Genomic DNA, 26,783 nt, shown 5'->3' on the forward strand with positions numbered 1-26,783 from the left:
TGACATCAGGGAGCATGGTTGAACAGCCGACACTGGACCCAGACTTTGGGATTCTGGCCGACCGAGGACTGCCTACCGGCAGGGGAGAACCCTACAGTCATGACTGCAACAGTGAAACACGATGAACATCAGCACTGTACTGGATTTGGTGGTGTTTTTTGTTGGCAATCCTCCGTGAAATAAGAAATGATGAAGCTTGGAGGAAGGAGTGAATGAATCCATTTTAAGACAGGCAGCTGCCTTCAAAGATGCAAAAAATGTAGTTTATCCTTCACTTTGAGATTTGTGTCCAATGTAAATTAGCAGATGGCAAGGAAAACAGTTAAAAATGCGATCCTGTTGATTAACCAGCACAGCAGCATATGGTTCAAGATACTATTTTTTCATTATATCAACCCCTGTGACTGACATCTTATTGTAATTTTACAAATGTCAGCCCATATATACCTCAACTGTGGACTGATGTAGGCTACTTCACCTGGTAGTTATGAGTTGTCTGTAGGGCATCACTTAACCTAACAAAAGCAGACTGGATAATTCAAACTTGTTGACAACACGGTTGTAGAAAATATGGGCTGTATCAAAAACTAAGTGATGATTATATACCAACTTCACGGTTGCCCCATTAATGAGAAAAGTGAAACACCATTAAGAGTAAAAAAAAAAAAAAAGTCTCTTACAACTGTGATCTCACAGTACAGATGATTAATGTGAAAATATTCCAAGACATTAGGGGAGATGTGATCAGGAAGACATGTCACCCCCTAAGCAAACTGAGAATGTTTTGGCAACTATGCAATGAAGACCTCTTACACTGATGCAGTTACATGATTAACCATAATCAACTATTGTCTTCCCTGTTCTCCATAATGAGGGTACAAGACTGCCAATAATATTGCCTGTTGTCTTTTATTTTGTCTTGTTAAAAATCTCCTGGACTTCATTAGCACTCTTCTGGTGTAAATGCTTCATATATATTGCACAATTAAAATACATTATCCTTGTTCTATAATAAAACTGCACTGGAACAGTTAATCATATTAAAAGAGATGCTATACTTTAATGCAGACATGAATGATTAATAAGGACACATTTTTCATTCCATTCAGTAACACATCACTCAAGTGTTAAGTTTGAGAACTTGCGTCATAATTTACAAAAAAGTCAATGAATATAGAATAAATTTTAGTTTGCTCTGTAGCTGCCATGTCAAATGCTATATAATGACTTAAAAAAAATAAAAGAATAAAAAAAAAAGTAAACACAATTCAGTGGCAGGCGGATTTGCAAAGCATAAACTAATGTTGCCATTCAAAGCAACACTGACTTCAGTAGAAAGCAGAAGCCAGCAGCTCCTTAGTCCAGATTAAGCTGCAGAAGGCAAAAGCAAAATGACATGATGTGCCTTTGATTTTGATCAGCATAAGGTCTTAAGACTTCTGAAGAGGTTTGCCTGTGATGGCCCTTGACTTGGAATGGAGAATCATTCATACATCTTTTCTGATTTCACCACCTGGCAGTACATCACCATGGAAAAGAGCAGGCCAAGTATCTAGGGAAGAGAAGAGACAAGTATGATGAACACATGTGTATGTCAACAGGTATATACTATTAGATTATCATGAGGAATAGCATTCAGTACCACTGTAGTGCATGGGGGGGGAGCCTCTTAAGGATCTTTGTGGTATCACCTGATCATAATTCTTTGTTTTGCTGTTGACATTCAGCTTTACCTCCTTTTCTCAAAACATATCTCTAATTTCAACCTTATTGGAAACTTCTTTGATTTAGTACTAGATTGGCTAAATAAATCTAAATAAGAATTGGCAAAATCCAAGACTAGGGAAAATGAAATTATGTTAGTAAATGCCACTGCATGGCTTTCTCGTGTCCTGCATTTGTCCCTAGTAGTGTTCTGTGTGATAACAGGTTGGAATTTTTGACACAGATGTGGAGCCTTGCTGCTCCTGAACAATGCAGTTGTTAGTGATTACAAAATAACTTAATTTTTATCTTGGGGAACGTACTTCAAAATACTCATTCATGCTGTCATTCTAATTTGATTGCTGCAATACTTTGTACCTTGGCCTTAAGTATACTGACTCAGCTCAGCTGCACTGGATGCAAAATTCTATTCCAAGTACAATGGCAGACACTTTTTATAATCATATGACTTCCCTTTTGTGGGAATTGTGAACATTTCACTAGATGACAAGCATGGCATGGTCAGAATTAACATTTTGGAGTCCTGCATAACCAGAGTTCCCTATTTTTAAAACCTCTGTTGATTCCATATACACAGAGTTGTCATCTCTGGTTCCATTGAGCTGTATGAAGTCATTTGCTTGCTATACTTTTGCTTATTTAGCTCGAGCTGTGGAACTCGGTACTTTCCTAGCTTGAGGTTGGTAAGACCAAGTCCTCTTTTAGGATGCCCCGTAAGTGTTATTTATTTAGGAGGGTGTACCTAAAACTTGGATGAATTGTGACATAAACATAGTTAGCTACTCGCTGTGCAGTCAAAGTGTTTTAGTTAATTTTATTGTTTTGACTTTCCATACTGGACATGTTTAGCTGTTTTATTTTTAATATTTTATTGTAAGTCTTAATGTTTTTATTATTTAGAGTCAAACCCTTTAAGGTACTTAGGCTCCAGCACCAAACTAAACACTTTAATTACTACACATATAGGGGAAATTACTTATGCAGAGTAGTTTACACACACACACACACACACACACACACACACACATACACAAAATTGAGCTGAAAGCAACAGAAGGTGGATGTGATGTTTTATAGAAGAAACTAATTGGAAGTTCTATGGGGAAATGATTCATGCATAGTGATCTTGACTGATAAAATTAGTTATAAATAGTGACCTTTAGTATACACAAAGCTTTCATGGTGATTGGTGCTAAAAAATAGCATGCAGTGTCACTTTTTGAAAGGAAACAAGTTACAGTTTGCACTGTGTAGGGCACTATTAGAAAAACATCAGTATAAAATTTCTACCCTAACCGTTCCAAAAAAAAAAAAAAAAAAACTCATCTCTGATAAAATTTCCACATGAAAAAGTATTGAAGCTTCAATTTTCCCTATCAGGCTGAAGATTCAAATTAGCACAGGGTCTAGAATCTTTCTCCGTCTATAAGAAATTGTCTTCGGTCTTACAGGCATAAATTAATATACACAGAAAGAATGACAAGGCAAGCATCTTCTACAAAAAGACCATACTCCTTGTTGACCTGGTTAAGTACTGGATTCATTAAATCAGCAAGTACTAATAAAATAAAATGTAATACCTGCATGGTGGTAAACCCACTGTACCCCATACCTCCTATTTAATATTATAACTCCAAAGTTGTATGAACTTGGATGGGGGGTGGCTCTTCCAAAAGGCAGAGCAACCTCAGCATTGTAATACATATGTAGGTGTTGTGGGAAGAGCAGGCTCCCACATGAGGTACATATGGGGCTTGTCCCTATAGAATGTTTCCATCGTTTTATCTTGGTAGTACTTTCAAGTGTTTGAGAAATGCTGAATTTGTAGAGTACTAGTAATTTCCAGTGTTTGGAAAATGCTGAATCTGAAAGTCAGTTTCAACAATGTGAGATTTGTGAAAAACCTTTCACCCAATAACAAAAATACTAGAAGTCCTAGTTCTGCTGATACTGACGAAAGTTTCCAGTTAAACAGGAATATTGAGCACAATTAACTTTTCTGGTAAAGAGACAGGCATATATTTATTAACTCACTCTGTCCTTGGCGAAAGATAAGCATTATTCATTAAAAACACTGCAATGATTCTATTTCATTTTTCATACCTTGTAAGTGGGTAATAGGTGCCTTTTCATGCTAGATTTCAAACTTTTTTTGTAATAATTTGTTAAAGTTAATCTAGTCAACAACAATACTTTTAAAGAAAATGTCTCTATTTTAATATGGCTAACACGGAGTGATTGGGATGTAATCAGAAGGCTTATATTATTTTTTAGCCCACCCCTAACTGGCAAATCACATATTGTCTGCTGACAGAAAAGAATATTGTACTTCTCACTCATCTAACAGCAATGGTTTCAATGACAACCATGGTGGGTGCAGTGGTAGCATTGTTGCCTCACAGCAAGAGGTTCTCCCGTTCGATTCTCGGCCAGAATGTGGGGAGTGCCTTCTGTGTGGAGTCTGCATGTCCTCCCCGCAGTTGGGTGGGCATTCGAAGGACATGCGTAAATGGGTGTGCCTTTGTTGAAGGTTGAACGTCGAGCTGGCACCTCGGCGTTTGTGAAAATTACTGCCAATCATTAGCGGACCGGAATTCCGCTGTGGCGACCCCTAACTGGGAAATGCCGAAAGACAAACAACAACAAGAAAATTATCAGCCATTTTACTATGGTGTGAATGTCTGTGGAAGAGTCACCAATGAAGATCTATCCGAACACCTTTAGTAGATGTCAATTAAATATCTGTAAAATGTACTTAGTTTCATTAGCGTAAGGGAGCCCCATTGGTGGGGAACCAGACGATGTAACAGTTGTTGATTATGGTAAATATCTGTTGCTGGAGCTCACTGATTATAGTGACTCTCAAAGTGACAAAACCCAGAACACCAAGGACTTCTTTGATTAATTTTAATTTTTATCATTTTCATCTTAACACGTAACACGTTATTAAAAACAAGACTTTTTTTTTGGAACAAAGTAGTTAACTGCATGCAGGTGTTTAACATTAACCAACAACATTGAAAACACAAGCAGTTGATTAAATAGACCAGTGCGTGCTTCTACAATTAGAAATACATGCAAGAACTACTAATTTTAATGGTGGTGGTGTTGCATCCTCACTTTTAGCACACTGCTAACTCAAATGGTTTAACTGATCCCTGGGGGGTGTTGTGGCATTCAGCTTAAGCCTCTACTTTTATTTTGCCTTCTCTAACTGGCCTTCAAAGTCACCATCCTGGGGATACAAATCAAAATGATCAAGTAGAAAGAATAACATGTTTTAAAACCTGAACATGACAAGGAATGCTTGTAACAGGGGTTTATGTCACAAAAGCAGACAGGTACTTTTAAATGTGTCTTTTTGTCAACAGTGTAGGCATTAATGAAGGGAAATGTTTCTGTAACAAGTTTCTCTTGATCCATGGTAGCCGAAGAACATTGCAATTGCTAATCAAGAGGAGTGGTATATTTAGCAAAATGTGATTATGCTTTCTACAGTGGCAAGATATGAGACTGTATAAGCATTGCTATGCAAAGAAATCTACGACACAAGCTGTGTCTGTCAGTTTGAATGTATTTAAATAGGCGCATGCATTTAAATATTTTCTTCTGAGAAAATCTTGCTTTTATGTCAAATTGAGACAAAACTTCATCTGAGAAGCCCTGGAATTTTGTGTTTTCTCAGTTTGAGTTTTTGCATTTATATTCAAAGATACAGAACTGACCAGGCAATGAACTGACAGATACCCAGAAAGATTACTTACCCATTGGACTACTGCCACTATGTAAATTACTTAAGTTTGATTACATATTTAAATTGGATGATGCACCAAACAGGATAATTGGACTACTTAGGGTTTTACATGAATATTTTTTAAGTAATGCAAGACATTAAGTTTATGGCAACGGTATAAAACATCATGATGACTGTTCTATATAAGTTGCATAGTTATGATATTTATGCAGTACTGTATGCTTGACAATCAGTATGTTTTCTATCTTCACTGTTAAATGTAGCTGGTGAATTACTTGCACCAGCAAAGTTTTAAATGACTGCTGCATCTCTATTCTCAATTATTTAGGTTCATAGGCTGTTACCAGACTAATGACCATTGGGACACTTACAAGTCAAGCCGCTCACTCCAAACTCATTTGGATCCTGAGTATCATGGGCATCGGTATAGGAGGACATGTTGGTAGGGAGGTAACTAAGGGGTTATGAGGGGGGTGTTAGGATAATGCTTTTCTTATTGATGGCCTCTGTCCGTAAGGGACATGGAGGTCCAGGCTGGGGCTAAATTTATGATTAAAAAATAATAAATACCGCACTGACATGGCTGAGTACTGAAAAATGTTTATTCAAAATAAAATAAAATGTTAAAAGTAAGCGCTTTCGTGATTACAACATCACTTCATCAGACTGAAAAGTGAATGAAACAGCACTCAGTTTAAAATGAGACTAACCAATGAATTCCTAAAATCAATTAAGCCATTTAGAATAAAAGGTATAGTCACAGGAAAAACTGCACACAAGTTCAAGTTGCAAAACCTAAAAAGTAAAACATTAGAAATTACACAAGCAAGAAAATATAAAATATTATGTGCATATATATAATATTGTACAGAAATGAAAGCTAATGTTTGAGTGGACGTGCTTTCAGAAAAGGTTTGAGGCTAGATACCCCATTTAAACCAGGTGGTTTCTCTGCATTAAACAGTAAAATCCACTTTTGTTCTGCAACTCCTGTACGGTTAACAGCATCGCCCCCTCTAATTCCCATGTCCAATACCTGCAGAACTAAGAACTTAAAATTATGCCCTGGGCCATGCTGAATTATGTGTTTTGCTAAAGCAGTGGTCTCTCTTTTGTTTCTAATATCCCTGTAATGTTCCAAAATTCTGTCTTTCAAAGACCTATTAGTCATGCCTATACAAAAGGCATGACAAATCTGACCGCTACTAAAATAAACAATGTTGGTAGTTTTGCAGTCAGCATAGAAGTCTAACTCTATTTTAAAACTCACATAGGGATGTATATAAACCGAACCTGTAAGAATATGCTTACATGCTACACAAGACCTACAGGCAAAAGTGCCCTTCCTGCTGGATCTAACAGTTCCATTGTGATGCTGTGATCTATAACACAAATGCTTCTTAAGTGACTTGTTTTTAAAAGTAAAGTGTGGTGTGGTATCTAGGATGCCCTTCAGTTCTTCTACCATGTGTAAAATATTCCAGTTCTTTTTTATAACGTTGCAGTAATTACTAATGTCACTGGAATAGGGTAAGGGTACCCTCAAAGCATCAGCCATAACAGATAACGCCTGTGGACTATGGGGTGCCTCTGAATTATTACAATAGGCCTTACATCTCCTTTCCCTTTCTTGCCAAGCATTGGTGATACAGGCATCAATTTCTTTCCCCTTATAACCTCTGTGTATAAGTAAAGAGTCATCATTATGTAACCTCATTATTCGATAAACCTGGCCTTTCAACACATTCCGTGTAACGTGCTTAGGGTGCATACTATTTTTATGCAAAAAGGTGTTCTTCCTAGTTGGTTTCCTAAATACACTAGTACATAAGGTATTAAGTTCTGTTTTACTGACCTTCACATCTAAGAAATCTATCTCTGCAGAGGAGTAATTGTAGGTAAATCTAAGGAAACTGGTGGTACTATGCATGTAGGTCACAAACACCTCCAGTTTTGACTGAATGCCTTGCCAAAGCAAAAACATACCACCCACGAAACACACATACCACATAATATAGTCTGAAAAGGCATTATTGTGCAACAAAAACGTTTTATCCCATTGAACCACTGTAGGGTTGGCATAAGTATTGGCGCAGGCAGTTCCCATGGCTATGTCAACCATCTGCAGAAAATGTTCATTTTCAAAAATGAAAACATTATTCCCTAATACAATTTCAAGAAGGGTGCATAACAAATTAACCTTGTCGTTGGTGAAACATTTCTTGTGGTTCAAAAATGCTCTAACTTTCTCAACACTCCATTCATTAGGAATAACAGTGAACAGCAATGCTATATCCAAAGTAAACATATAATCAGTCGATCCAGCAGAAACCTTGTCAGCCAGTCTAGACAGAAATGATTTAGTATTCTTTAACACTGTTTCACATTCATCTAATAATGGGTGTAGATTTTTCTCGATAAAGATGGATAGTGGCTCCGTACTCCAGTCTTTACCTGATATTGGCCTCACTGGGGGAGAATGTAAGTTCTTATGAATTTTAGGAAGGTCATAGATTGTGGGAATGAGGGGGTGCTCCATATTAAAATAATTAAATAAACTTTCAGTAATAAGGCCCGTCATTAATAAGTCAAAAATCAAAAAAGAAACCTTCTCTAGAATGCCCGTGACATAAGTTCTAGGAATACAAGAATAAGTATCTCATCATACAGTCTAGCGCTACAATACTGCCACCTTTATCAGCTGGTCTAACTTCTGTTGAGTACATGCTTTTCAATTCAACAAGAGCATCATAGTCTTCTGAAGTCATGTTATAAAAAGATGGTTTAATGTCCTTATCAAACATCTCTCTAAACTGTTTTTCACATAAGGTAATAAAGGCCTCTATTGTTGGATGAGGCATTGGAATAAAGGTACTAGTTTTTTTTTTAAATAATTTTCATTTACAGTGGAATTACCTTGAAAAACTGTTTTTAATGATAAAGATCGACCAAATAACCTAAGGTCTTTAAGAAGTTCAGCAAGCTCAGCTTTCCTAGCTGGAATAAAGGATATACCTTTATTCAACAGAGATAGCTGAGGTGTGGTTGTTCTGTAGATGAAATATTAAAAACTAAGTCTGTATTCAGTACTTGTGCCATTTCACAGTTGATTGTGAGTCTCTGTACATTGCAATTTCCCTTTCCTCTTTAAGCTCCTGCGCCTTTCTTTGATGAGGAGGGGATTTGTTACAGAAAATGGAATGGCTGTCGAATTCTGTGCTAGAAAAACACTATGACTGAACATCTTGTACAGTGGGAGCTGTTCCGGTGCTTGTACTGGAGTTACTGTTGTTATTATCTACCTTAAAAGATCCTGTATTCATGGTAGGCACTGGACCAGCATTTCTAACTTGTTGTAATGAAATTCTAGAGGCCTGGTTAATTACACTCACAACTTCCTGCTTTTCCAATGTAACAGATCGCATATCGCCCTTTAGTGTAGTGGCAGAGTTACTGTCATGTTCTTGCCTGTCAGAAGTAGATTCTGAATCTCTGGTTGTAGAAATCCGATCCCTTGACCAGGAAAGCACTGCTCCATTCAGAAAATTTTGTAAGTCCCTGTATAAGTTCTTCATTTTAGCAGATTGCAGCCGTTTCTCATAAGCTGAAATACTGTCATGCAAATTATCCAGCTTATCATTGATCATATCACTGGAAAAACTCAGCACAATGTCATTCTGCTGCCTGAGGATTTCAGCACACAGCTCTTTCTCTCTGGGGAAGAAAAAGTCGATAAGCAGCTGTATATACTCGGTACTAAACTTAAGGTTGAGTTGTTGCCATCTAGTTAGTAACTCCAGAAAGGCATGACCATAGCTGGGCATATTTAACACTCGGAGGCCCCTGGGGATCACTTTATGTTGTCCATCCAATTGTCAAGGTTATTGTTTCAATAAGGTCAGGGAGGAACTCTGAGATACATGGATGGGAAGCCTGTTAAACAGCACATGGATCTTTTGGGACATACATCTGTCTCTTCAGCACATTCTGTTTATATCACAAGTGAAGTCCAGATCCCTAGATATAGTGTTTCTGGTGCCATTTGCTATGCTCATGCGCAACAGATCCATCACAGCTGTGTTTGAGGAAGCCCTCTAAGCTAGACAAAGATCCCCCTCTTAGCAGCCTGTAGGAGATTGAATACAGGGAAACAGCCTTTACCTGATCCATGTAAAACAGGGTATTCATGCCCTGAATTCTCCTGGTGAGATGCCTTTGGGGGTTTTCCAACTGTTGCAAGTGTCTAGTTAGTACATGCCAAGGGGGGCACTGTACTCGATAGATCTGATAAAGGCCAAGTAGAGTGGTAATACAGTTTCTTGTACCTGGATGCCATAATTTTATGTACAAGTTGGGTGGCATACAATGATTTTTTTCACTATCTTGGCAACATGTTGGTCAAAGGTCAGGGTGCTGTCTACATATGTTTGCATATCCCTTACTACTGGGTAGACACAGGTTTTTTTTATCAATGAAGTAATTAATTTGTGTTGACAGTTTCCCAAAGGGCATTATAATGCATTTTCTTTTTGGAACTGAGTTTTGGGGCATGGCTTTGGCACCAGTCATTTGTCTGTGTTAAACCCTCTCCAACATGTTGGTGTCTTGGGAGAAAATATAACAGGTCCCAATTTAAAGTAATCTGTGAACTTAGTGAGCCAGAGGCCATGAACACTAGTCTTGACTTATAAGAAGTAGCTACCACAGAAGAGCAGGCTCAGCACGGAACCCTGGGGTACTCTTCTGACAACTGGTCTCTGGAGGTGGTGGTCTCACTGATTCTGAATTCTTGGGTCCTGTCTGTGCACCAGCCTGCAATAAAGGGAGTTATCTAAAGATTTAGCCTAGCTCAGATAACTTGTAAACAATGCCTGAGTAGGATATTGCAACAAATGCCTTGGTCAGGTCAAGATAACCAGTATGCACTGTTTTACCAATGTACATTGCCTTGGTGATCCTCTCAAAGAAGTCTACCAGGTTAAGTAGGCACAATCTTACTTTAACAAAGCCAAACTGGGATAGGTCCATGTCTGTAGATTGCCAATGTCCTTGTTTATTATTTCCATGACAATTCTTTTCAATGGATTAGCAAATGAGGCTCATTAAACTGATGGGTCTGTAGTCCACTGAGTTGGTTGATGGTGCACCCTTGGGGAGAGGAATGACAGTTACGGTCCTCTATTCACTTGGAAAGTAACCTGTTTCGAGGCTGTAGTTGAAGAGTACCTCAAATGGTCTGGATAGGTCATGTTTTAGACTAAGGATGCAATCAGAGATGATGTTGGCTCCTATAGAGGTGGTATTCTTAGCTACAGTGAGTGCTGCCAGCTCCTGTTCCCTGCTAAAAGTTGGGGGAAATAAGTTAGAGGGGATTTCACCTGAAGGAACTAAGCGGAGTGAAGTTTTAGCTGAATTTATCAGCCAGTAGATTTATGTCACCCTGATTGGTGTAGGTGGTACTGTTCACCACCAGTTAGGCACACTGCTGTGTGTTACCTTTAAGGTTCTGGACATAGCTGAAGGTGGCCTTCTGATTGTCCTTAGCCTGCAAGGCTATCCTGACATTGTAGTTGGTCTTGTTGGACTTAATTAGACCTCTTAGTTGTACAAGAGAGCACTTGAGTTTAAAGGAGTTGCTCTTCCTGATTTTGGCCATGAGTTCTTTTCTTTTATTATATACCCTGTTTAAGTGAGGATTCCACCAGTGGTGTTTGTTTTCGGTTTACTTCTGGTAGGTACTGTAGCCTCTGTGCAGCCATTTGCATGTTTGTATAGGGACTCTGAGAATAATTCTTTATAGGTAGCTATGGTCTTGGGGTTAGGATAGCCTTGAATGTTGACAAACAGTCACTTAGGATGCAGTCTGCTTTTTTTTTTTAAACACCTTTACTGAATTATTACTTGTGACGTAAGCAAATTTACATTTATACAAGTGTAATCAAACTGTATTAACAAATTAACATTAACAAACATTACGCTTCACATATATTGCTATATATCATATAACTCTGAAATACCACTTCCAATTGGGTAATCCCAATCCACCCTGTTCTACTGGAAGAATCCGTTTATCCCACTTAACTTTTGCAGCTGTCCCCTCCCAGACAAAGTTCTTCAGATCTTTATTAATTGCTATCTACAATGTCTCCTCTTGTTGATAAAAATATGCCTGACCCTTGTATAAAACTAAAGGGACTAAACACATTTTGACTGTATCTTACTATCCATTTTTATCTAGCAAAGCTTCCATTTTCTCAGTTTTTGTATTATCTTTTGGTTAGTCTCTTCCCACATATCCTTAGCTGCTACACCAGAATCATTTTAATCCATCCTTCTAACTGCATCATTTGCCCCCATAAATATGGAAACTGCTGAACGAGTTCATGTGTGGGTACATAATTTACCACTAATGCCTTTGTTTTAGCTTCATTAATTTTGTATCCCGAAAATATGTGAAACTGTTTCAAAATGTTCCACAGCACTGTAATGTATGTTTCTGGTTTTGTCAGGTATAAAACAATACCATTTGCAAATAGAGCCAGCTTTTCTTGACTACCATATCAATTATATCTTTGAATTTCCGAGCCCCTTACTTTCTTTGCCAGTTTTAAACATAATGCAAATAACAAAGTGAAAATAGGACACTGCTACCTGGTTCCTCTGCTCAAGCAGACATTATCAGGGAGGACTCCACCCACTTCAAATTTTCCCTCTGATCACTCATATATCCTCTTAATCAACCTCATATTTTTTTCTGGGAATACAAATGCTTCCATTGCCCTACTCAAAGTCCCAGCTTACTCTGTCAAATGCTTTCTCTGCATCAAGACCCACAAACAACAATGGTATTTTCTTACATTCTGCTTCCCTCTGGATCATCAATGTTCTGTTAATGTTTGTGTCCCCTCCAGAAAACCACACAGATACATATCTATCAATTTTGGCATTATTTTGGTCATTCTTGTAGCCATTATAGGCACAAACACTTTATAATCATGTTTTAATATTGAAGTGGGTATATATGAAGCTGGGTCTGATGGATCTTTACCCTCTTTAGGTATTACAGTTACCACTGCTTTCTTCCAGGATGTTGGTGCTTCTCCTCTTAAAATACTGTTAAACAAAACTTTCTAGATCTTTTTCATTTTTTTCCCTCTTAGCTTCCACAGGAATACCATTTATTCCTCGGGACTTTCCTGTAGAATGGCTATACATCACAATTTTTATCTCATCTTCTCCTTTCCTAACCATTAGTAATTGAGCCTCATCTGCTGCTAACCTTGGGATTTATAATTCTTCCATAAACATTTCCATTTGTATGCTTTCTTGATTTCCATATGTCTCTGCTTTATAAAGACTTTCACAGAATTTCTGAAATATTTCTAATACCTCTACAGGACCTCTTGTTACCTTCCTTGTTACAGGCTCCCTAAGCTTGGTTACAGCCCTTTCTACTTTCTGTTGCCTGAGGATTTGTGCTAAAATTTTTGTGCTCTACTATCATTATCAAAAAACAGTTGCTTAGCAGCAATCTTTCTAAACTCCTTATTGTCTGCTTAGCATTCAGCAGTTGATCTTCCTCTTGTTCTGTGAGATTCCCCTATTCTGCAATACTTTAACATTTGTCAATCCCTCTAAATAATTATTGTTACTTCTTAACCATAGCTCCCTTTCTTGTATTTTGACTCAATTTTTAAACTCCACCTTAACTTTATCCCATTCCCCAGCTGCACTTTCAGAAGAGATTTCTGTCCTTTCTAATAACTCCTGAATAATCTCCAATACCCATTCCTTACATTCCTCTCTTTTCAATTGATAGGTAGGAAAGTGTCAAAGTCTCATTTTTATTTCATTACCCTGTGTTTTATTTTAGTTATTACTGGTGCATGATCTGAAATAGTTATTGGGTGCATATCAAAACCTTCAATCACATGCATATGTTCCTGTGAAATATGAACTCTGTCTAGCTAAGCCCAGTTTTTATATCTTGGGGAATAATACGTTAATTCACTCTGAACTCCTTCACATCTTCCATACCAAATATTTTCATACTTTTTTTTCAAAAATCTACCCTGCTTTGTTATACTTTCCCTTGGGCCCCCATCCAGACACATCTTCACTGTTAAAAAGCATATTCCAGTCCTCACCTGTAAGTAATATTCCTTGCTGAAAACTGATTATTTATCACAGAAGTTTCTTAAGCTCCATTACAGTAGTTTTAGGTGCAATATAAATACATGCCAGTGTAATCCTCCTCCCTTGCCAGTAGCCCCTTAGCACTACACATCTGCCATCATTATCTTATCCTCTTATATCACTATTGGAGTTCCTCTTGCAATTAATATAAGTACTTCTCTCTTCCTTTGTCCCAGGTATTCTGTTGAATAACCATTCTGAAAACCTTTCTTTATCAAATTCACATGTTCATTTTTTTTCTATGTATGTCTCCTGTAACATAGCTATTTGCACTCTACATTTTTAATATAGTTCACTACACTCTTTTTTGTATTTATCTGTGAGGTCCTTGACATTTAGAGACATTACAGAACGCATCATTGCATTAAAAAGTTATTATTCCTACCTTTTATGTATAACACCTTTTTTGTTAAATGTCTAGTTCCACCTTTTGTGTTACATGCATACACTGACAGGTTGAACTTTTATGCAGCTGTTAGTCATATCCATTTGAAGCCTATGTGACGTCTTACAAAACTTTTTGTTTTACTGAAAGCCCTCAAATAAAAAAACAAACCCACCCCAATACATTATTAACTTAATACTTAGACACAAAACTATGCACATCTTCAAATACTGTAGTTTTACCCTCCTAATAGGAACAAAAGTCCCAAACTGACAGCCACAGTGATAGACTTGAGTTAACCTAAAAGAAAGGTTAAACATGCTAAGACATGGTGCAGCCTGAGCCTCTACTAAGTGCTAATTAGTTTTGTCTATTCTTTATAGCTCTCCCAGCTGAGAAAACCCCTGAATGCTTTCAGAGAGAACATGATCTCTTAGTCAATTTTTCTCCAGCCAATCACTCTCCACCAGACTGTAGGCAGTTTCTCCTTATCAGATTGTTTCCATGGAAACATGAAGACCAGCTACAGAATTGTTACTGAGCATACATGTATTTGCTAGAAAAAGCCTCAATAATATTCAATATTCTTTTTCATTTACTTGCTTACTCTTAAAACTTGTTACTAAATCAATCTAAAGTCCTTAATCCAGTCATTTCCCCATGCAAGAATGAGAAAAAGCACATTTTTTTTCTTTTGTCATGCTCTTTTAACCAGTTTTTTTATTACATTACCTACATTTCTTAAAACTGAACAAGAAGAGAGAATGGAGATAGATAAGGAAAAAGAACAGCACCTGTTTACAATCCCCATTGCATTTAAAAGTAATTGAGAAAACTTTACTTTGTAGCATGCAAAGAAAACCATACACCACAAAAATAGTACTAGTAGGGAAAAAATTATTTACTTACAGTTAATCTTCTCCTTCCTCTTCCCTTCCCCAAAGCATTTTTGAACATTAATGACATGAAGTAGAGCATATGCTTTAGAGTCCCTCAGAAGTCCAACAAATTCTGAAAAAGTCCAATATTTCCAGATTTTCTTGTTCTTTCATATTTCACACACAATTATTACACTGTAATCCCACATTTAAGTTTTTTACTGTTCATCTCCATCTCCCAGATCCTGTTTCTGCTTCATTTCTAATGTATTCTCAATTCTGCTAATCAACTCTCATGCTCCCTTCCTTCACTCTAACATTTTCTTTTGAAACATTGGAAAAATTTTCACAGGTACAGTCTTCTCTGTTGTCTTTATTACCAGAACATGAAGAAGAATCTTTCTGTTTGACAGATCATTTTTTGTTAGACGAACTTTTGTATTTCCTCCTTAGCATGTACTTCAAAAAATGATTTTGTCCCTCCAGGGAAGAATACTTTGAAGACAGCTGGCTATAGCAGTTTGAATCTCACACCTGTGTTTCAATATTCCCTGAACAGTGGAATAAAGTTGCTTCACTTCTGCCTGGTGTACAATGAGTAATCATTCCCCACAAACACACTGTTGTCTCTCACTTTTAGTACTTTGTCAAAATCAACTCCTCCTGCTGGTAGGATTGCATCTTTACTATTAAAGGTCTAGGTCGCTTTCTCATAGCCAGGTTTGGAGTATACACATGATGTGCTCTTCCAACTAACAACTACTGTGGAATACTAGTCCAGTTGCTTATTTGTGCTTTCAAAAAATTAATGCAGTCTGTTCCTTCCAGCTTCTCTGGTATAGCTGAAAATCACAAATTTTTCCTATGTGCTCTGTCCTCTAATTCTATTATTTTTTGAAACATCTTATATTCAGCCAGCCTTTTCTTCATTTCAGCCTCTGATTTTTGCAGCTTTATCACCTCATCTGAATAGTTGTTTAAAGCTTCTTCCATTTTCCAGCCTTTTGTTTGTGTTAATATACTCCATCAGTGTTTCATTTACTTTAACTAGGTCAGTGTGCAGTTGGTTGGCTTATATTTTCCAGTAGGGTACTGGAATTCATGTTTGGAGATTTCATTGTTTTTTGCTGAACAGCTGCAAAACTTTCCCAGTCAGCGTTTCTTCCTCCTTTTTTGTAGCTGATTTTTTTTCCAGGTCATCTGTATTTCTTTTACCTGGTATCCAAGCAGTACAATTACTAGCCATTAACTGAAATTTCACCCATAAACACAAGTCTACTGGTGTTCTTTGACGAGTTTCTGTTTTCACACTGGGTGAGCTAGAATTACACTATTACTCAATGTGCAGCCATCTTGGAAGTCCGATGTAGTTTACCTTATAATAGTTTCTAAATGTTATCGGTTTAGCTGGGTTTTCCAGGTTGATTTTTGCTTTAAAGGTGACAGCTTTGTGATCTGAACTCACTAGTGAGGACATGACACAGGAGGGTGTGAGTGTCTGTCTTCAATGCTCTCCCATGTTGATGAGTAATATGTTTGATCCTTGGATGGATGTGTGCACTATCTGTTCTGGGGTGTTTGTGTTAATAAATTCCAAGAAGCATTGTGTCTGTGATTAGCAGTGCAAGTTTCCCAGTCTTGAGAGAGGTAGTTAAAGTCACCCTTAATATGGTGTTTAGTTGGATGGTGAATGCCTCTGTTAGGTACAGGTAAGAGTCATGAGACTCTAGGGGCATAGATTGTGACCTGTAGATAGCCATGATATGGTGAGGGACCTTATCTATAGTGACTTGCAGATGTATAAGCTCCATGGTATCATCCTGTTTAACCACTCTGGAGGTATGTTTGCTGTTAACATAGATAAAGACACCTCCTAAAGCCTATGGGGACAGGTGCAGCTCATCCTTGGCAAAGCAATGTGGTCTGTTTACCATGTTCTCCCATGCTAACAAATACTGGATCCCCTTGGAGTGATACCATAAATTAAGCCAATTACTAAAATCGATCATTTCATGTTAGTACTGTGGCATCATCCTTGGCGAAGGTAAAATGCTGCTCATGGCAAGGCTCTTACCTGTCTGTGACACATATCCTGAGAGATCCATTATATCTCTTTTCATACAGTTCAGTTTGCTATGTCTCATGTCATTACACCCACATGAGGTATGATAAAATCATACTGGTACCTGAGGTGCAGTGCATGCATTATACTGCAGATCCTGGCTTCAGACAGGCAACTAACCATGATCTCCTCCTTGTCTAACTTGGTTAGTGGGGATTTGTGTGTCACACAGGGAAGTCCCCAAAGACAAGTGTAATAGTTAAAGTATATGCTTGTCTGATGGGCTTTGCTCTTGTAAGCTTATGTGAGATGTTTGGTGTTTCTTTTGTTGTATGTTTTAGTGACAGTTGAAGAACAGTGTTGATGCTAGGTGGTTTTAGAGGACTTTGAGATTTCAGAAGGTTTGTTTTAAGCACCTCAGGATAAGACAGTCTGTGCGAGGGATGCAGTGTGGGTATTCTGGACATCTGTATGTAAGATTTTTACCTGTAAGGAAGTTATGTATTTACATATCTCACATACTTTATTTAATAATTAACTGGTTGTTTGAAAACATAAGACAATTTCTACATTACCTTTGGATGCCCAAATCTACCACTCTGGTTTCAGTGACATTAGGAAACTGCATATCCATATTGTCAAGTTCTGTAAGAGGATGGGTTGTTTAGGATTAATGATTGGATTTTTAACAGGGGATCCTAGAGTAGTTTCTGAGTTAAGGGTAAGATGTTATATAGTGCTAGTATATGGTAGTGTTATTCTACACACAAGCTAGTCACTGGGGTTAAGGGCAAAAATTGATGTGCAAGATAGCTGCTCTAACTTTAATTCCACACAATGCCAAACTGTGTAACAGGTTTCAGACATAATCCTAACTTTATAGGGAAATTTTACTGCTTAGGCATTTGATAATACACAGGGCACTGTTAACCGCCTCGACGTGATGGGCAGCTCCACTCAAACTCACTTGATTTATGGCAGAGAAAAAAATCTGGAAACTGACTCCAATGCCTTCTAGTCATTAACAAACTAAACTTTGAGCTCCCTGAAGCATCTCCCAACTCAGAGAAACCAGGTAAATAGCTTTGGCCACAAGATGGATGCTCTTGGAATTTCTTAATGTAAAAGCAGAGCAAATGCAGCTTTCAAGTGCAGATTAAACAGCAATCAAACAACTAAGTTCCTGGCTAATTTGCCCTTCAACAAGGTGATCTGGAGGCAAATAAATAGCCAATAGAGAAATTATGATTTTTTTTTACATAAAATTAAATAAGTACTTTAAAATGCTCAGAAATTACAGTTGTGTACACTTACCATAAATGTAGATGTTCAAGTGTATTCACTGTTGCAGTCCTAACCACTGGGTTATCCGCCTCCCAGTAGCCCTCGATCGGCCAGAATACCAAAAGTAATTAAAAATTATGTCGGCTGTTGGTTGCAAAGGACGTCAGGGCGTCCAATACAAAAGGAGGCAGCCGACGTCACTTCCTCAGTCTTTCTTGCCGTAACAGTCAGAAGCCCCCAGAAAACAAGGCTAAAACTAAATTCAGCCTGTACCTTAGGAAAAGAGAAAAGGGGGAAGGAGGGAGGGAAAGCAGGACTGCAACAGTGAATACACTCGAACATCTACATTTATGGTAAGTGTACACAACTGTACTATGTTCATCGTATTTCACTGTTGCAGTCCTAACCAATGGGTTGATTACCAAAGCCCAGAGAAAAGGGAGGAGAAACCAACAGAACCAAGGATTGGAGATAATGTCCTGCAGAACAGCAGTGGCAAACCCTGCCCTGGCTCTTGAAAACAAAGGCAAATTATAACATTTTGTGAAAGTGTGAACAGAAGACCATATGGCAACCTCCAAAATGTCTTTAATTGGGACATCCCTTAAAATTGCTGCAGAAGTGGAAGCTGCTCTAGTTGATTGGGTCCTAACCCCTTGAGCAGGAAACCTTCCCTTGAAAGGAATAACAAGAGGTAATACAATAAGCAATCCATTTGGGAATGTTTTCCTTAGAAATAGCCTTGCCCTGGGCTCCAGGGGCAAAGCTGACCAATAGCTGTACTGATTTCAGAAGGTCTTTAGTCCTGTCCAGGTAAAACCTGAGCTGTCTATGCACATCAAGAGAATGTAAGATCCTTTCACCTCTATTTCGAGGATTAGAAAAAAGGTCGGAAGGTGTATGGACTAAGCGTCAGGCTAAAAATCACCTTAGGCATAAAGGAGGGGTTGGTTCTCAGAGACCCTATCTGCATGGAAAATAAGAAAAGGCTCCACAGCCATCAAAGCATGCAGCTCTGAAACCCTCCTTGCTGAAGTTATAGCCAAGAGGAAGTCAGTCTTCCACGAGAGAAACTTTAAATCTGCAGTGGCAGCTGGCTCAAAAGGAGGAAGAGTGAGTTTCAATAAAATGAAATTAAGATCCCAGGGTGGAGTAGGCGCCCTTCTGGGAGGTTTTACGTTGCAAGCACCTCTGAGAAACATTTTCATCAGAGGATGAGAGAAAATGGGTTGTTCAAATGAACAATGAGCAGAAATGGCTGAAACATGGATCTTGATGGAAGAAAAAAAAGACCACCCTGAAGCAAATCAGCTAGGTATTCCAGGATCAGACGACGGGTAGGCTGAGAAGAAGTTTCCCTCAAGCCTGCATCCAAAGAGAGAATCTTTCTAATTTGCCAGCATAAGACTTCCTAGTGCTAGGCCTCCTGGCCTCCCTCAGCACATCAACCACCTTCTGGGAAAGGGAAGAAGAAAAGGATGGAGTCATACAATGAGCCAAGCTGCCAAATGGAGAGACTGAAGATGAGGATGTAGAATGTTCCCCCTTCCTGAACCAAAAGATCTGGCCTCAGAGGAAGATGCCAAGGAGGAAATTGGGATAGGCTGTGAAGCAGTGGATACCTATGCTGCCTGGGCCAGTCCAAAGCTATGAGAATAGTCCTTGGTTGTTCGTCCCTAATCTTCAATAATACTCTGGGAAGAAGAGGAAGGAAGGCATAAACTGACAGCAGTGTCCAAGGGAAGGACAAGAACATCCACTTTCCAGGCTCTGCTGTGATGCTGTCTGGTACAACAAAGAGGTAGAAGATGGTTGTCTGGAGAGGAGAAGAGATCCACTTGAGGAGTGCCCCAACATTGAACGATGCTATAAAAAACTGCTCTGTTCAGCTGCCACTCGTGAGGATCCAGGGTCTGCTCAGCTGGTCTGCCAAAACACTGAGACTTCCTGAAAGAAACTGAGCTAGGAGATGCAGGTCCAGGGATGCTGCTATGGACCAAAGACTCATGCTCTGTCTGCAAAGGGGGTAAGAATGAGTCCCTCCCTGCTTGTTGATGTACCACATGACTATGATGTTTTCTGTCCTGACAAGAAGGGTCCCTGGGGAAAGAAGATGGTTGAAAGCTAGTAAAGCCTGTTGGACTGCCATCAACTCCTTTAAATTTATGTGCAGGTGCATATGCTGGGCATTCCAACTTCCCTGTATGCATCTGCCATCCAGGTGTAGTCCGATGTGTCTGTGCTAAGAACTTGAGTGGCCAGGGGTGGGCGAAAAGGCATGCCTTTGTTCTGTAGACAAGCTGTTGCCCACCAAAGAAACTCTGTCCGCAGACATGGAAGTAGAGGACTTATCACATCCAGGTCCTGTGTGTGATGACACCAAATGTTCTTGAGGTACCATTGCAATTTCCTCATATGCAGTTTTGCATATGGAATCATGAGAATGTAAGAGGCCATGAATCCCAGAGCTTGCAGGTATTTCCTTGCAGGGAGCTGGGACAGGCTTGCCAAAACCATGAAGTAAATTGAAAGAGTCGTTTGCTTCTCCTGGGTGAGATATATCATCTGGGCGGCTGTGTTCAGACTCGCTCCCAGGAATGTAATCTCTTTGGATGGCACCATTTTTGATTTTTCCACATTGAGAGTGTAACTCAGGGAAGAGAGAAGAGTCTTTACAAATTCTAGATTCTTTAGCAGCTGTGCCTGAGAATTTGCTTGAATTAGACCGTCGTCCAAGTATGGATAAATCTGAATTTCTTTTGCCTGCTAAAAGCAATGACTGGAGCCAGGCACTTTGTGAAAACTCTGGGAGCAGTAGATAAGCCAAAGGGCAGTGCAGGGAATTGATAATGTTGCTTGCCCACCCTAAAACAAAGGTATTGCCTGCAACTTTCCCTGATAGGGATGTGCATATAAGCTTCTTTGAGATCCAATGTTACCAGCCAGGAATCCTTTTCTAACATTGGCAGTAACTGATGCAGAGTGAGCATTTTAAACTTTGGAATTATCAAGAAAGTGTTCAGGATGGGTAGATCCAGGATAGGACGCCAGGTGCCTTCTTTTTTTGGAACTAGGAAAAGTCTAGAATAGAATCCCTGGCCTACCTGCTGAGCAGGAACTGATTCTATTGCTCCCAGATGTAACAGAGACAAAATTTGCTTTTCTTCTTCTGTCCTTTGGTATGGAGGAGCGTCCAGGAATCCTTTGGGTACTGGAAAGGTGTGGAAAGAAAACTTGTGCCCTAGGGATACAGTTCTGAGTACCCATTTGTCGTCCGTGATGGTGACCCAAACATTTGCAAACAAGGCCAACCTTCCCCCTAAAGGGCTCTCCGGGCAGGCAAGAACAGGCAGAAGTTGGACAGAGTCATTAAGAATGTTTAGACTGAGATGCAGGTTTTGAACTTCCCGCTTTGGAAGAGGAAGCCTGCCAACCCTTAGACTTTGAGGGGTAGCCCCCTGCCCCCTAGAAGATTTGTAACCTATAGTCCTAGAACGGCTCTGTCTGCTAGTATCAGGGAACGTCCAACTCTTAGAAGGGTAATTCCTGCTATAGCGAGGAGGGTGAACTTGCAGGAAGTCTTTGTCTGCATAGACTTGGCCTTGTCTTCCATCTTCTTGAGCACTTCCTCTGCTTTGTTGCCAAAAAGACTGTCCTTATGCAAAGGTACATCTAAAAGCTTAGCCTTAACAGGCTCTGGTAGGGGCTGCTCCCTGAGCCTGCCTTCTAATAACAGAGCCAGTAGCTGTAGCCCTACAGGAGGCTTCTAGAATGTCAAAGCCACAATGTAAAGAATGCTTATTGACTAGACTGGTAGAATTCAGCAAATCCTGCATATCCTTACTCTCCACCAACTGAGGCACACATGCTATCCTAGATTTAATAGTTTCCAAGGTATGCTGCCGGTACTTCAGCATATGAAAAAGACAATTAGTAGACCTAATAGCAAGAGTGGCAGAGGTATAAACCTTTTTACCCCCACCTATCTAGGTTCCTATTCCCTGTCAGAAGGAACAGGATTTTTAGTAACAGTGGCCTTAACTCCTTTAGGGCCTTGAGAAATAACCTCTGGGTCAGCCAACGGATTCCTGAAAAGAAACAAATGCTAATCAGGAACTCTATAGTATCGGTCAGGTTTCCTGGGAGCAGGAGGAACCGAATTTGGAGTCAAGGAATTTTCCAGAAAAACATCATCAACCACTTCCAACACAGGAGGAATAGCCAAAGGCTTATGCTGAGGCAAATCCAAAAACTCCCTAATCCTTTCCTTAGAAAGGGGATAATCCTAACTTTCCCATTTAAAATGCTCCCTGAGAGTATTTAAAGAATCACCAAAAGAGAAATCTTCTGGAGGAGAAGCAGAAGGGATGGATTCCTCTGCGTCTGAATCCTCAAAAGGAGAGAAAGCTTGAGAAACTTCTTCCTCCACAGAAATACTAGAAGTATCTGAACCTGAAAAAGACAAAGCCTCAGGAGAGACATCCCTACACCTTTTTGAAGGAGGAGGTTGTGAACCTCTAATAACAGTCAAAAGGTCATCAGCCATTTTACTCATCTGAGAATGAGGGAAATGAGAGGAAACGAGCCTGCTTCTTCACAGGCTTATGACTGGAAAATTTACCTGCAAGTCTAAAGGACTCGGGAGGCCTGGCAACCGCCAAAGTGGCAGCCGAAGTCGTTGGTATGAGCTTACTGTCTGAACGAAGAATTGAGGTCTCGGTCACCGGAGTCAGCTTCGCGGCTCCGGATCCAGCTGAAGAGGTGACAGATGGAATGTCAGAAAGCAAAATGGACGCCAAAGGCCTGGGGACCTCAGAAATGGTCTCAACTGAGGCCTGTGGTTGAAAATCTGTGGGCTGCAGGGGCTGCAAAGGCACCTCACTGGCTACCACATGACTGACGTTCAACCTAACATCATCAGCTGTAGCTGTAGTTGACTTCAACTTCGTAGTTGACAATGAAAAAGTAGTTGGCGTGAAAGTACGCTGCACGCCAATGAGTCAGGAAATTAGAAAATTAGACCTCTGAAGACTCCGCCAATATAGTAAATACCACAACGTCTCGGGTGGATATGCTCTCAGTGTGCAATTCTACTATTTCCAAAACTGCTGTCACGGACACCACGACCAGTTATTTTCAAAATTTATTGCACAAAATAGAAACAAAACAAAACAGGTTTAGCGCTTTCACACACTGGAGCGTGTGCTTCCTCAGAACAACTTCCTCTATTCAAAATATTGCTTAAATAGCCTAGTTGGCGCTCAAATCATTTCATTTAAAACAATTTAAAGCTATATTACCATTAACATACAACAGATCTAAAACCTGCTTGACATGCTCACAAATATAACATAGATATGATACATATACTATTAGGTTAATCAAACAAATAACTGACATTTCCATCAACCAAAGTGCATAACAGCCATATGAATGTGCAAAATAAGCGAATGAAAAATATTAAAAATGTTGTCCAAATCCTTCTCAGTATCTCATTACCCATAGGGAAAAATTCAAAGGGAAGATTTCATAGACTCCAAAGTATATATATGCATTAAAAACTCCTGATAAAAATCTTTAAAAACCTACGCACTATACTTATTTAAATAAATAAATAAATAAATGGATATATGTATACAATTAATAATAATAATAATAATAATAAAATATATTATTATTAATAAATATATTAAATAAATAAATAAATAAATAAAATAATTAATAAATAAGTAGTGATGTGTGATCCTGTTAATGGATGCAAATGCTTATAAATTTAACATGGGTTTCACTGATATGTATTCATTTATTCCTGGGAGTGTGGTGGCATCTGTCATAATTTGCCAATAGCATTCCCTGAATGCAAGATGCCCTTTTGTATTACCCCCTCTAGGGTTAGCTTTAATTGCTTCTAAAATACAAAACCTGAACTCATGCTCAGCTCCCTTATTAATTATATGCTTTGCTAAGGCATTTTTCTCATCCTTTTTCCTTATAGAGTATGTGTGTGCATATATCCTTTTCTTGAACTGCTGTTCGGTTTTTCCTATATAATAGGATGGACAGGCTGTACATTTTGCCATGTATACTATGTATTTAGTGTTGCAATTCCCTTTTTTCGTAAATAATTTTGTTCTATTGTAGTTTTCCAATACTATCTCCTTTTCTTCTATAATGTATTGGCACTGATTGCACATACCACATTTCCTAGTACTGCCTTTGTTACTTGTTGCATTTCTCTTTGAATTACTTTCCAAAAGCGATTTTAAGTTCTGTCCCATTCTATAAACAAACCTTGGTTTTACTCCCAATACATTCAACATCTCATCACTACTTAAAAGTATATGCCAATGATTTCTAATAATTTCCTCTATCTTGTTACTATATGGACCATATTCTATTACACAGGACCTGCCATATGTAGTAACATTTGCTCTATACACCAATTCATCTTTGTTGAACGTGTTGTTCTTGTACTTATTTCCCAATAAAGGTGCGTATTTCTTTCCCCATTCTTTAATAACCTCATTATTTACCTTTTCCATCATTTTACTTTTGTATCCCCTATCAGTAAAAAGTGAGGTAATAAATTTAACCTCCTTAAGCATGTCCTCGTATTCAGATGTCATTCTAAGTGCCCTTATACATTGTCCCTTGTAAATATTTCTCTTCGTCTTAATCGGATGACAACTCTTATAATCTAAATATGAGTTGGTGAACGTGTCTTTTCTATGTATGTTTGATTTGTATATTCCATCCTTTCTAGTTATCAGTGTGTCCAAATACGGAACTCCCACATTGTTACAAGTAGAGGTAAACTTTAAAAAATTGCTACTATTGTTTAAGTAGGTAAAAAATACCTCAAAAGATTTCAAGTCACCTTCCCACATAATGTATATATCATCCAAAAAACGAGAATAATACTTTATCCTGTCCATATATTCACTAGAAAAAATTGTCTTCTGTTCCCACCATAACATTACCATGTTAGCAAATATAGGGGCACAGGCCGAACCCATTGCCACACCATTTACCTGTCTGAATAATTCTCCTTCGAAATAAATATGATTGTTATCAAGAACTATGGACATTAACTCATTTATAAGTTGCACTTTGTCCCAGTCCATCTCTCCATATCTGTAAATACACTCACTGAATGCTTCCAACCCGTCTTTTTTGGGGATACATGTAAAAAGGTCCACTACATCAATGGAGGCAAATAATACATTATTACTACTAATGTAAGTAGGGAAGTTAGCCAAAAATTCCCACGAATCTTTAACCAAATGCTCAACTTTGCTGTAAATGTGCTTCAACATGGTGTCAATAGCAACCCCTATGGGAAAAGTTTTGGATTTGCTGCCTGATATAATGGGTCGAAAGGGTGGGTTGTTGACATTTTTATGCACCTTCGGTATACCCACCATAGTGGCTAAAGTAGGGTATTCAACCCTAAGAAATTTGTACAAGTCATCAGTAATTCTGTTGTCAATTAGATATTCTTCCAGGTACAAATCTATCCTTTTATAAGCTATATTCAACTCATTGGTGGATATACTTTCATAATTCTTCTGATCATGTAGTAAGTCGAATATTTTGCTCTTATATTCCATACTGTCGTAAACCACAACCCCCCCCCCCCCCCCCCTTGTCAGGCTTCATAATCCTGTATTCAGAACTTGATCTTAAATCTTCCAAAACTCTAATTTCTTCAAAAGTTAAATTGGTGTTACCCCCATCCTTTCTAAAAAATGTTTTTTTATGATAAATGTCATATGTAACAGCTCTTTCAAATCTACCTACCTCCTTGTTCATCATCGGCATAAAAGTACTTTTCTTCTTTAATGTTTTCACATCAGTATGAGCTTCCTCCTTAGATGTAGTATCTTTGAACATAATAGCCAAATTTAGCTTCCGAACATATTTTTTGATATCACAAACACAATCCACTAATCCAAATTTCCCTGTGGGTATGAATTTCATCCCTTTGGAGAACAGTCCAAAGTGAGCCCTATTCAATTTCATACTAGTGTAGTTGAATATCTGAAAATTATTGTACCTATTGATATGCCCTTCATTTTCTATGAGTATATCATTATCTTCAGTACCCTTGTCTGAAACTACCTCATTAGAGCTAATCACCTCCATGTCCTGTCCTTTGTCCATTTTTGATATTGTTTCCTGTTGTAGTCCTGATAAAAATGTTCTTCCCTTTGTTCATTAAAATTTCCCTTTCTAGTATTCACTTCACCCCTATAGTCATTAAATTCCCTATGTGGTACCTGGTATACTTTGTTCCATGAGTATACCCTGCCTGTATTGTATTGCTCAACATCCCTAGTATATTTCTTATATTTCCTTTCTAAAATCTTGTCTGTTCGCTTTTTTGCTAAGTCGTATTGCCTGTAGTATAATTTTTCCCATTGTGGAAATAACTTGTCATTAACAATTATATCATTCAACTGTTCAATTTCTTGTAATTCCTTACAAAGTTTTGCATCA

At 38.5% G+C, this 26,783-nt stretch overlaps 1 protein-coding gene across 1 annotated transcript in view; it reads right to left on the reverse strand.

Moving 5' to 3' along the window:
• Positions 1-1,035: 1,035 nt before the first annotated feature.
• LOC122810586 (tetraspanin-4-like) overlaps positions 1,036-26,783 on the reverse strand; it is a 662,136-nt gene continuing 636,388 nt past the window's right edge. Inside the window, exon 8 of the mRNA XM_044082164.1 lies at positions 1,036-1,552. Within this exon, the coding sequence (XP_043938099.1) occupies positions 1,484-1,552 (69 nt within the window). The 3' untranslated portion in view covers positions 1,036-1,483. The remainder of the gene's footprint in view (positions 1,553-26,783) is intronic.

Source organism: Protopterus annectens, chromosome 9.part0 (assembly GCF_019279795.1).
Source record: "Protopterus annectens isolate FY-2018-M chromosome 9.part0, PAN1.0, whole genome shotgun sequence".
NCBI lineage: Eukaryota > Metazoa > Chordata > Ceratodontiformes > Protopteridae > Protopterus > Protopterus annectens.